Source organism: Coregonus clupeaformis, chromosome 33 (assembly GCF_020615455.1).
Source record: "Coregonus clupeaformis isolate EN_2021a chromosome 33, ASM2061545v1, whole genome shotgun sequence".
NCBI lineage: Eukaryota > Metazoa > Chordata > Actinopteri > Salmoniformes > Salmonidae > Coregonus > Coregonus clupeaformis.
The window spans coordinates 3,190,828-3,203,772 of NC_059224.1; the positions used below are offsets into that span (position 1 = coordinate 3,190,828).

The following is a 12,945-nucleotide window of genomic DNA, read 5'->3' on the forward strand; positions in this document are numbered from 1 at the left end:
ATTAGGGGAATAATTGACTAGGCAACATACTATGAATGCAAATGCACAGTGACATCCATGAGTATGCTAACATGCTCAAATGGTAAAATGAAATGTAATGTAGCTATATTTCCATTTGCCCCCAGTCATTCTTTATTCTTTATTTAGTGTTGTATGATGCCTAGTCACTTTACCCCTGCCGATTTTTACATATCTACCTCAATTACCAGGTATCCCTGCACATTGATATGGTTATGGTACTCCTTGTATATAGCTTCATTCCTATGTGTTTTATTTCTAATGTGTTATTATTATTATTATTATTATGAATTCTGCGTCATTGGGAAAGAGAATCTAAGTAAGCATTTTACTGTTAGGTAAATTTACCTGTTGTGTTCGGCGCATGTTGCAAATACGATTTCATCAGATTTCTTTCAGTCAAATATTTATAAAGGAGTCTATAGAGCCCATGTTTTAACCACGAAGAGGAGGGGCTCTTGACTCCGGTGTGATGCCTGATCTTTAGGAAAAATATTCGTCTATCCACGGCCCCATCGCAGAAGCACAGCGAGTCTACCGCAAATTACACACTGACTGACTGACCGCGGCGAGCTGACCGTGACGCGCATGGAGAGAATATTTTATCAATCGGACTGAGAGACAGATGAACGTGTTTTCTCCTTTATTCCCAATAGCCTAATGGAACGGACTGACGGTCTAAACCGCTGTCTGACCGCATGCTGAGCAAGAAGCTGAAGGAAATCGTAGATTTTCGTGGTGTAACCAATGAGAATGTGTCCGTAGACTCGATAAGAAAAATCATTGAAGGTATGTATAGCTGAATCTCATATATTTGAGGGCAAATTGTTTGTTTCTTTGAGTGAACAAAATCCTTGAAATGGAAACGTGCTTGATGGGCTAGATATTGGCACAGCCTCTCCTCATCTATATATGTGGATGTAGAATGTCAATTCTTATGATTGCAGCCTAGTCAGTCAGTCAGTAGCCTGTCGGTTTTTCATGTAGGTTGACGTTTTTTGGTGTGTATTGTTTACATGAATGTGTGACAGAAGTTTACCTCTTAACAACACATAGCCCTTTTCATCACCATGGACAGCGCATGCTCATCGGTTGTGGAACTGAGAGATGTCACCACATGATGTGGGAAGACAACGTTTAATATTTGGGCAATCTAAACATATGGAATTGTGAATCTATATTCTGGCCTGTTTTTTCCAAACCATTTTTTGACTGTGTGGACTTGAAGAAGAAGAAGGTGACAAATGTAAATGTAAACATAAATGTCATTCTGTCTTGAAATTGGCCTCTCTCTGCGGGAATGCCTGTTTACCTGCCGGGAAGTGGACTATTGGCACCTCAGGGCAAATCCATTCTCACACCTAATTTCTAAAAGGTCTCAATTTCCAAATCAAATCAATCTTGACTTCATTGCACATACCAGTGAAGTGCGGCCAGTATTCACTTCTGACTAACCTCAAACCTATTCACTGGCTGTTCACTGGCTTCTTAGATGTAATTGAAAGTGTAATACACTCTTGAGGTGAACTAAAATGGATGGGAGTTGGGTTCCAACCGCAAGAGACGGGACCGCGAATTTCACCCCGGCCAACCTCCTGGTTGATCCCCATAACGGGTCTGGTCTAACACCTACACCGTGGGATAACGGTCTGTCCAACGAGGTGACGCGGTTGGACGGCCAGCAGCGCTACATCGCAGAGCAAGCCTACCGGGACTTCGCCACTACCATCCAGGTACTCATCCTCATAGGATCCCTTTTGGGTGAGTAAAGTATTCTACACCATCACCTTCCCCCGTTTCTCTCTCTCTCTCTCTCTCTCTCTCTCTCTCTCTCTCTCTCTCTCTCTCTCTCTCTCTCTCTCACTCACTCACTCACTCACTCACTCACTCACTCACTCACTCACTCACTCACTCACTCACTCACTCACTCACTCACTCACACACACACACACACACACACACACACACACACACACACACACACACACACACACACACACACACACACACACACACTCACACTCACACTCACACTCACACTCACACTCACACTCACACACCCCGCTCCAGCCATAGCCCAATGCAGGTGATAGGGACAGTAGTCCCAAGATGTCTGAGGATTCATAATAGCGGCCATAACATTTAATCATAATAACATTTCATATTTGATAACATTTCATAATAATAACATTTCATATTTGATAACATTTTGCAATCATAACATTTCATATTTGATAATATTTCATAACCATAACATTTCATATTTCATAATATTCATAATCATAACATTTCCTATTTTATAACATTTAATAATCAAAACTTTTCATATTTGATAAAATGTCATAGTCAAAGCATTTCATATTTGATAACATTTCATAATCAAAGTAATTCATATTTGATAACATTTCATAATCAAAGTATTTCATATTTGATAACATTTCATAATCAAAGTATTTCATATTTGCGAACATTTTAAAATCAAAACATTTCATATTTGATAACATTTCATAACCAAAGCATTTCATATTTAATAACATTTCATAATCAAAGCATTTCATATTTAATAACATTTCATAATCAAAGCATTTCATATTTAATAACATTTAATAATCAAAGCATTTCATATTTGATATGGATTCCAAGATACAATAATCTAGTTTCAGCCAATGGCCCCAGTTGTTAGCCTCAGGGCCTACCAAGTGTCACTTGACTTTATTGTTGAATTCTGAGTATTTTGGTAAAATCCGGTTTGTGTGCCTCAGTGTGCCATGCCTGTGCCACCCACAGGACTGTAATATCGTCACCGGTCTTAATCTGTTTTTCCTCCAAATACTGTAGTGTGTCAACCTCAGTCCCTCTGACCAGCTGCTAGGCCAGATACCTTTATAGTACCACTCCTGGTCAACCTCAGTCCCTCTGACTAGCTACTAGGCCAGATACCTTTATAGTACCACTCCTGGTCAACCTCAGTCCCTCTGACCAGCTGCTAGGCCAGATACCTTTATAGTACCACTCCTGGTCAACCTCAGTCCCTCTGACCAGCTGCTAGGCCAGATACCTTTATAGTACCACTCCTGGTCAACCTCAGTTCCTCTGACCAGCTGCTAGGCCAGATACCTTTATAGTACCACTCCTGGTCAACCTCAGTCCCTCTGAACAGCTGCTAGGCCAGATACCTTTATAGTACCACTCCTGGTCAACCTCAGTCCCTCTGACCAGCTGCTAGGCCAGAATACCTTTATAGTACCACTCCTGGTCAACCTCAGTCCCTATGACTAGCTGCTAGTTCAGATACCTTTATAGTACCACTCCTGGTCAACCTCAGTCCCTCTGACTAGCTGCTAGGCCAGATACCTTTATAGTACCACTCCTGGTCAACCTCAGTCCCTCTGACCAGCTGCTAGGCCAGATACCTTTATAGTACCACTCCTGGTCAACCTCAGTCCCTCTGACCAGCTGCTAGGCCAGATACCTTTATAGTACCACTCCTGGTCAACCTCAGTCCCTCTGACTAGCTGCTAGGCCAGATACCTTTATAGTACCACTCCTGGTCAACCTCAGTCCCTCTGACCAGCTGCTAGGCCAGATACCTTTATAGTACCACTCCTGGTCAACCTCAGTCCCTCTGACTAGCTGCTAGGCCAGATACCTTTATAGTACCACTCCTGGTCAACCTCAGTCCCTCTGACCAGCTGCTAGGCCAGATACCTTTATAGTACCACTCCTGGTCAACCTCAGTCCCTCTGACTAGCTGCTAGGCCAGATACCTTTATAGTACCACTCCTGGTCAACCTCAGTCCCTCTGACTAGCTGCTAGGCCAGATACCTTTATAGTACCACTCCTGGTCAACCTCAGTCCCTCTGACTAGCTGCTAGGCCAGATACCTTTATAGTACCACTCCTGGTCAACCTCAGTCCCTCTGACCAGCTGCTAGGCCAGATACCTTTATAGTACCACTCCTGGTCAACCTCAGTCCCTCTGACTAGCTGCTAGGCCAGATACCTTTATAGTACCACTCCTGGTCAACCTCAGTCCCTCTGACCAGCTGCTAGGCCAGATACCTTTATAGTACCACTCCTGGTCAACCTCAGTCCCTCTGACTAGCTGCTAGGCCAGATACCTTTATAGTACCACTCCTGGTCAACATCAGTCCCTCTGACCAGCTGCTAGGCCAGATACCTTTATAGTCCCACTCCTGGTCAACCTCAGTCCCTCTGACCAGCTGCTAGGCTAGATACCTTTATAGTACCACTCCTGGTCAACCTCAGTCCCTCTGACCAGCTGCTAGGCCAGATACCTTTATAGTACCACTCCTGGTCAACCTCAGTCCCTCTGACTAGCTGCTAGGCCAGATACCTTTATAGTACCACTCCTGGTCAACCTCAGTTCCTCTGACCAGCTGCTAGGCCAGATACCTTTATAGTACCACTCCTGGTCAACCTCAGTCCCTCTGACTAGCTGCTAGGCCAGATACCTTTATAGTACCACTCCTGGTCAACCTCAGTTCCTCTGACCAGCTGCTAGGCCAGATACCTTTATAGTACCACTCCTGGTCAACCTCAGTCCCTCTGACCAGCTGCTAGGCCAGATACCTTTATAGTACCACTCCTGGTCAACCTCAGTCCCTCTGACCAGCTGCTAGGCCAGATACCTTTATAGTACCACTCCTGGTCAACCTCAGTCCCTCTGACTAGCTGCTAGGCCAGATACCTTTATAGTACCACTCCTGGAAGTGGAATCTGAAAGTGAGTCTGGAGTTTACTAGTACTTAAAGCCATAGTCTGTAATATTTCCATCTTGCTCCATTGATTACATTATTGTTGCTGGGCTCACTTTTTGATGGTGCGCAAATCTTACAGATAATGCCTTTAATGAGCAAATACAGAAAAGGTCTAGAGGATGCATATGGTGAGGTGTATTCATGAACAGTTTCTAATATCACACATGGAGAGGTAACAAAAATATATCTATATTTAGCTGCTAACACCCTTTCTTCCATTCAGACATACTGTATATATTTAACCACCTGACTGTATAGAAACACGGGGAGAGAAACAACCAGCTGTGGGGGTGATAATGTTCACCTTTACTTTCAGTCATGCTTTTTTTATGTTACTTTCATGGCACCGCCCGTCCCCATCAGTACCACTGCCCATCCATTTTCATGGCACCGCCCGTCACCATCAGTACCACTGCCCATCCATTTTCATGGCACCGCCCGTCCCCATCAGTACCACTGCCCATCCATTTTCATGGCACAGCCCGTCCCCATCAGTACCACTGCCCATCCATTTTCATGGCACCGCCCGTCCCCATCAGTACCACTGCCCATCCATTTTCATGGCACCGCCCGTCACCATCAGTACCACTGCCCATCCATTTTCATGGCACCGCCCGTCACCATCAGTACCACTGCCCATCCATTTTCATGGCACCGCCCGTCCCCATCAGTACCACTGCCCATCCATTTTCATGGCACCGCCCGTCACCATCAGTACCACTGCCCATCCATTTTCATGGCACCGCCCGTCCCCATCAGTACCACTGCCCATCCATTTTCATGGCACCGCCCGTCCCCATCAGTACCACTGCCCATCCATTTTCATGGCACCGCCCGTCCCCATCAGTACCACTGCCCATCCATTTTCATGGCACCGCCCGTCACCATCAGTACCACTGCCCATCCATTTTCATGGCACCGCCCGTCCCCATCAGTACCACTGCCCATCCATTTTCATGGCACCGCCCGTCACCATCAGTGCCACTGCCCATCCATTTTCATGGCACCGCCCGTCCCCATCAGTACCACTGCCCATCCATTTTCATGGCACCGCCCATCACCATCAGTACCACTACCCATCCATTTTCATGGCATCGCCCGTCCCCATCAGTATCACTGCCCATCAATTTTCCTGTGTTTTAAAGGTATAGATATCCTCATCAATGACCTGTGTTTTAAAAGAATACAGTGCCTTGCAAAAGTATTCATCCCCCTTGGCGTTTTTCCTATTTTGTTGCATTACAACCTGTAAATTGATTTTTATTTGGATTTCATGTAATGGACATAAACAAAATAGTCCAAAATGGTGAAGTGAAATGAAAATAATAACTTTATTCAAAAAATTCTAAAAAATAAATAACAGAAAAGTGGTGCGTGCATATGTATTCACTCCCTTTGCTATGAAGCCCTTAAATAAGATCTGGTGCAACCAATTACCTTCAGAAGTCACATAATTATTTAAATAAAGTCCACCTGTGTGCAATCTAAGTGTCACATGATCTCAATATATACAGTGGGGAAAAAAAGTATTTAGTCAGCCACCAATTGTGCAAGTTCTCCCACTTAAAAAGATGAGAGAGGCCTGTAATTTTCATCATAGGTACACGTCAACTATGACAGACAAAATGAGGAAAAAAAATCCAGAAAATCACATTGTAGGATTTTTAATGAATTTATTTGCAAATTATGGTGGAAAATAAGTATTTGGTCAATAACAAAAGTTTCTCAATACTTTTTTATATACCCTTTGTTGGCAATGACACAGGTCAAACTTTTTCTGTAAGTCTTCACAAGGTTTTCACACACTGTTGCTGGTATTTTGGCCCATTCCTCCATGCAGATCTCCTCTAGAGCAGGGATGTTTTGGGGCTGTCGCTGGGCAACACAGACTTTCTACTCCCTCCAAAGATTTTCTATGGGGTTGAGATCTGGAGACTGGCTAGGCCACTCCAGGACCTTGAAATGCTTCTTACGAAGCCACTCCTTCGTTGCCCGGGCGGTGTGTTTGGGATCATTGTCATGCTGAAAGACCCAGCCACGTTTCATCTTCAATGCCCTTGCTGATGGAAGGAGGTTTTCACTCAAAATCTCACGATACATGGCCCCATTCATTCTTTCCTTTACACGGATCAGTCGTCCTGGTCCCTTTGCAGAAAAACAGCCCCAAAGCATGATGTTTCCACCCCCATGCTTCACAGTAGGTATGGTGTTCTTTGGATGCAACTCAGCATTCTTTGACCTCCAAACACGACGAGTTGAGTTTTTACCAAAAAGTTCTATTTTGGTTTCATCTGACCATATGACATTCTCCCAATCGTCTTCTGGATCATCCAAATGCACTCTAGCAAACTTCAGACGGGCCTGGACATGTACTGGCTTAAGCAGGGGGACACGTCTGTCACTGCAGGATTTGAGTCCCTGGCGGCGTAGTGTGTTACTGATGGTAGGCTTTGTTACTTTGGTCCCAGCTCTCTGCAGGTCATTCACTAGGTCCCCCGTGTGGTTCTGGGATTTTTGCTCACCGTTCTTGTGATCATTTTGACCCCACGGGGTGAGATCTTGCGTGGAGCCCCAGATCGAGGGAGATTATCAGTGGTCTTGTATGTCTTCCATTTCCTAATAATTGCTCCCACAGTTGATTTCTTCAAACCAAGCTGCTTACCTATTGCAGATTCAGTCTTCCCAGCGTGGTGCAGGTCTACAATTTTGTTTCTGGTGTCCTTTGACAGCTCTTTGGTCTTGGCCATAGTGGAGTTTGAAGTGTGACTGTTTGAGGTTGTGGACAGGTGTCTTTTATACTGATAACAAGTTCAAACAGGTGCCATTAATACAGGTAACGAGTGGAGGACAGAGGAGCCTCTTAAAGAAGAAGTTACAGGTCTGTGAGAGCCAGAAATATTGCTTGTTTGTAGGTGACCAAATACTTATTTTCCACCATAATTTGCAAATAAAATCATAAAAAATCCTACAATGTGATTTTCTGGATTTTCTTTCCTCATTTTGTCTGTCATAGTTGACGTGTACCTATGATGAAAATTACAGGCCTTTTTTAAGTGGGAGAACTTGCACAATTGGTGGCTGACTAAATACTTTTTCCCCCCACTGTATACACCTGTTCTGAAAGGCCCCAGAGTCTGCAACACCACTAAGCAAGGGGCACCACCAAGCAAGTGGCACCATGAAGACCAAGGAGCTCTCCAAACAGGTCAGGGACAAAGTTGTGGAGAAGTACAGATCAGGGTTGGGTTATAATTTTTTTAATCTGAAACTTTGAACATCCCACGGAGCACCATTAAATCCATTATTAAAACATTGAAAGAATATGGCACCACAACAAACCTGCCAAGAGAGGGCCGCCCACCAAAACTCACGGACCAGCCAAGGAGGGCATTAATCAGAGCGGCAACAAAGAGACCAAAGATAACCCTGAAGGAGCTGCAAAGCTCCACAGCGGAGATTGGAGTATCTGTCCATAGGACCACTTTAAGCCATACACTCCACAGAGCTGGGCTTTATGGAAGAGTGGCCAGAAAAAAGCCATTGCTTCAAGAAAAAATAAGCCAACACATTTGGTGTTCGCCAAAAGGCATGTGGGAGACTCCCCAAACATATGGAAGAAGATACTTTGGTCAGATGAGACTAAAATTGGCTTTTTGGCCATCAAGGAAAACGCTATGTCTGGTGCAAACCCAACACCTCTCATCACCCCGAGAACACGATCCCCACAGTGAAGCAAAGTGCTGCCACCACCATGCTTCACTGTGGGGATGTTTTTCATCGGCAGGGACTGGGAAACTGGTCAGAATTGAAGGAATGATGGATGGCGCTAAATACATCGAAATTCTTGAGGGAAACCTGTGTCATTCTTCCAGAGATTTGAGACTGGGACGGAGGTTCAACTTCCAGCAGGACAATGACCCTAAGCATACTGCTAAAGCAACCAACACTTGAGTGGTTTAAGGGGAAACATTTAAATGTCTTGGAATGGCCTAGTCAAAGCCCAGACCTCAATCCAATTGAGAATCTGTGGTATGACTGAAAGATTACTGTACACCAGCGGAACCCATCCAACTTGAAGGAGCTGGAGCAGTTTTGCCTTGAAGAATGGGCAGAAATCCCAGTGGCTAGATGTGCCAAGTTTATAGAGACATACCCCAAGAGACTTGCAGCTGTAATTTCTGCAAAAGGTGGCTCTACAAAGTATTGACTTTGGGGGGGGGGGGGTGAATAGTTATGCACGCTCAAGTTCTGTTTTTTTGTCTTATTTCTTGTTTGTTTCACCCCAAAAAATATTTTGCATCTTAAAAGTGGTAGGCATGTTGTGTAAATGAAATGATACAAGCCCTCCAAAAATCAAATTTAATTCCAGGTTGTAAGGCAACAAAATAGGAAAAATGCCAAGGGGGGGTGAATACTTTCGCAAGCCACTGTAGATAGCCTCATCAATGACCTGTGTTTTAGCGATGGTTATTGTTCCAATGGAGCAGTTCGCTCAGAGCTCTTGCCTTTATCAGAATGGAAGGAAGCCAGGTCTGTATCAGAGCATGTGAGTGGAGTTGAGTGGTTGGATATCCTGCTCAGCGCTCATAGTGTGATGCTTGTCACTGTCCGGCGCTCCATGTCCTTTCCTACTGCTCCGCTAAAAACCACTCAGCGCTCACAGGAAAAAAAAACTGACGCTCCAAATTCGCTCCATTCATTAAAATCACAATTTAACCAACACCCATCTATTTTTGTAAGTTCCTGGACCTACCAATTTTAAATATTGAAACCAAACCATATGGATTTGAATGAAAAGTATTTGAATAAACATGAAAAGGTGAATGTAAGAAGCACTCATCATTTCAAATAAGCTACATGTCGTATTAAACAGCATATACAGTGGCTTGCGAAAGTATTCACCCCCCTTGGCATTTTTCCTATTTTGTTGCCTTACAACCTGGAATTAAAATTGATTTTTGGGGGGTTTGTATTATTTCATTTACACAACATGCCTACCACTTTGAAGATGCAAAATATTTTTTGGGGTGAAACAAACAAGAAATAAGACAAAAAAAACTGAACTTGAGCGTGCATAACTATTCACCCCCCCCAAAGTCAATACTTTGTAGAGCCACCTTTTGCAGAAATTACAGCTGCAAGTCTCTTGGGGTATGTCTCTATAAACTTGGCACATCTAGCCACTGGGATTTCTGCCCATTCTTCAAGGCAAAACTGCTCCAGCTCCTTCAAGTTGGATGGGTTCCGCTGGTGTACAGTAATCTTTCAGTCATACCACAGATTCTCAATTGGATTGAGGTCTGGGCTTTGACTAGGCCATTCCAAGACATTTCAATGTTTCCCCTTAAACCACTCAAGAGTTGCTTTAGCAGTATGCTTAGGGAACATTGTCCTGCTGGAAGGTGAACCTCCGTCCCAGTCTCAAATCTCTGGAAGACTGAAACAGGTTTCCCTCAAGAATTTCCCTGTATTTAGCGCCATCCATCATTCTTTCAATTCTGACCAGTTTCCCAGTCCCTGCCGATGAAAAACATCCCCACAGCATGATGCTGCCACCACCATGCTTCACTGTGGGGATGGTGTTCTCGGGGTGATGAGAGGTGTTGGGTTTGCACCAGACATAGCGTTTTCCTTGATGGCCAAAAAGCCAATTTTAGTCTCATCTGACCAGAGTACCTTCTTCCATATGTTTGGGGAGTCTCCCGCATGCCTTTTGGCGAACACCAAACGTGTTGGCTTATTTTTTTCTTGAAGCAATGGCTTTTTTCTGGCCACTCTTCTGTAAAGCCCAGCTCTGTAGAGTGTATGGCTTAAAGTGGTCCTATGGACAGATACTCCAATCTCCGCTGTGGAGCTTTGCAGCTCCTTCAGGGTTATCTTTGGTCTCTTTGTTGCCTCTCTGATTAAAGCCCTCCTTGCCTGGTCTGTGAGTTTTGGTGGGCGGCCCTCTCTTGGCAGGTTTGTTGTGGTGCCATATTCTTTCCATTTTTTAATAATGGATTTAATGGTGCTCTGTGGGATGTTCAAAGTTTTGGATATTTTTTTTATAACCCAACCCTGATCTGTACTTCTCCACAACTTTGTCCTTGACCTGTTTGGAGAGCTCCCTGGTCTTCATGGTGCCGCTTGCTTGGTGGTGCCCCTTGCTTAGTGGTGTTGCAGACTCTGGGACCTTTCAGAACAGGTGTATGTATACTGAGATCATGTGACACTTAGATTGCACACAGGTGGACTTTATTTAACTAATTATGTGACTTCTGAAGGTAATTGGTTGCACCAGATCTTATTTAGGGGCTTCACAGCAAAGGGGGTGAATACATATGCAAGCACCACTTTTCCGTTAATTATTTATTATAATTTTTTAAAACAAGTTATTTTTTTCATTTCACTTCACCAATTTAGACTACTTTGTGTATGTCCATTACATGAAATCCAAATAAAAATCCATTTAAATTACAGGTTGTAATTCAACAAAATAGGAAAAACGCCAAGGGGGATGAAAACTTTTGCAAGGCACTGTAAACCTTCTAAATAGGTCAGGAGCCAGACAGGGAGCCTAAGAGGGAACGAAAATTAATTATTTAGGCTATATTATTTCAATTATTTCAAGGCTATACCCTACAAAGAAATACATTGTGAAGCATTTTCGAGTGCAACACAATAGGCTGGTAGGGAGATAAAGGGCTCAGCATTTAAACAACATTTAGTTGAATTAAATCATTATAGTCTATAAATTGCGCAATATAGGTTGTGACTTATTTCTTGTTTACAGTGTATGTGTGTTTACAGTGTGTGTGTGTTTACAGTGTGTGTGTGTTTACAGTGTGTGTGTGTTTACAGTGTGTGTGTGTGTGTCCGGTGTGTGTGTGTTGTGTGTGTGTTTACAGTGTGTGTGTGTTTGCAGTGTGTGTGTGTTTACAGTGTGTGTGTGTGTTTTGTGTGTTTGTGTATGCTGTGCCTGTGAGCCGTACAGTAGTCCGACAATCAATGGCGTGCGTTGCTCCGATCAGGTGCTATGCAACATCAATAAACTTGGTTGATACACTTGATAACCAAAACTCATCTGAATTTTCTCTAATATAGTGACTGATATATATATGCTCTGGTCTAGCCACTGATAATAATCACATTTACAGCAATCATATGGCATACTAATCAATGACTGAAGAAGGCACAGTGATGTTGGTGGTTTCTTACCCAATAAATGACTGGGAGTTTATACATAGAGTGTGCGACTCTCTTTATTTGTTTTAATAGTTTATTCACCGTTAGTCAGCACCTCTCCACTAAATAATGTTCTCTGGGTGTGTGCCAGCATCATGCTTTTTATTATACTAATCAATTGACACAGATAGAACTGTCTCAAGAACTCTGTGACTGTAAGAGAACGCCTGGCTTTGAAAGTTTCCTTTCAGGTTCAGGTTGGTGTCCAGTTAAAATAGTCTTATTCTGTCTGCTACGATGGTTCTCATTCACACCAGTTATACTGGACTGTTTTCATGTGTCCGTCTGTCTGAGAGCTCGCTGTTGATCCATCAGTAGACAACATGGCAGTGTTTATTCAGTAGACAACTGAACGTAGAGTACATTCCAACCTGTTTCACACTTCGGCAGCTCATACAAAGGGAACATTTTGTGCCATTGGAAACACAGTCAGCTCAGTTACTTCATGCTGATCTAAGATACTAATGAATCAGATTATTATGGACAGGCTGGACCTGATCCTAGATCAGCACTCCTACTCTAAAACGCTTGATAACTACTGGCCCTGGTTGGGACAGACTGGGGTTTTTGACCTGACAGTAGTCACCCTGTAAATAGACTGTCTTAGTCTTAGGTACTACAACCAGTACCAGTCCTCTCTGCTGCATGGCGTCATGGACTGAAGTTTCATTATAGGTTTAATAGTATACAAACTGACTGGCTGGCTGGCTGACTGACTGACTGACTGACTGAATGAATGACTGACTGAATGAATGACTGGCTGACTGAGTGGCTGAGTGACTGACTGGCTGACTGACTGGCTGACGGCCTGGCTGACTGAATGACTGGCTGACTGAATGACTGGCTGACTGAGTGGCTGAGTGACTGACTGGCTGATGGCCTGGCTGACTGAATGACTGGCTGAGTGACTGACTGGCTGACG

General features: G+C 43.8%; 1 protein-coding gene across 1 annotated transcript in view; it reads left to right on the plus strand.

The window, feature by feature from the left end:
• Positions 1-500: 500 nt before the first annotated feature.
• Positions 501-12,945, plus strand: part of LOC121548535 (probable G-protein coupled receptor 176) — a 32,869-nt gene continuing 20,424 nt past the window's right edge. The window contains exon 1 of the mRNA XM_041860003.2: positions 501-1,779. Coding sequence (XP_041715937.1) covers positions 1,551-1,779 — 229 coding nt within the window. The 5' untranslated portion in view covers positions 501-1,550. The remainder of the gene's footprint in view (positions 1,780-12,945) is intronic.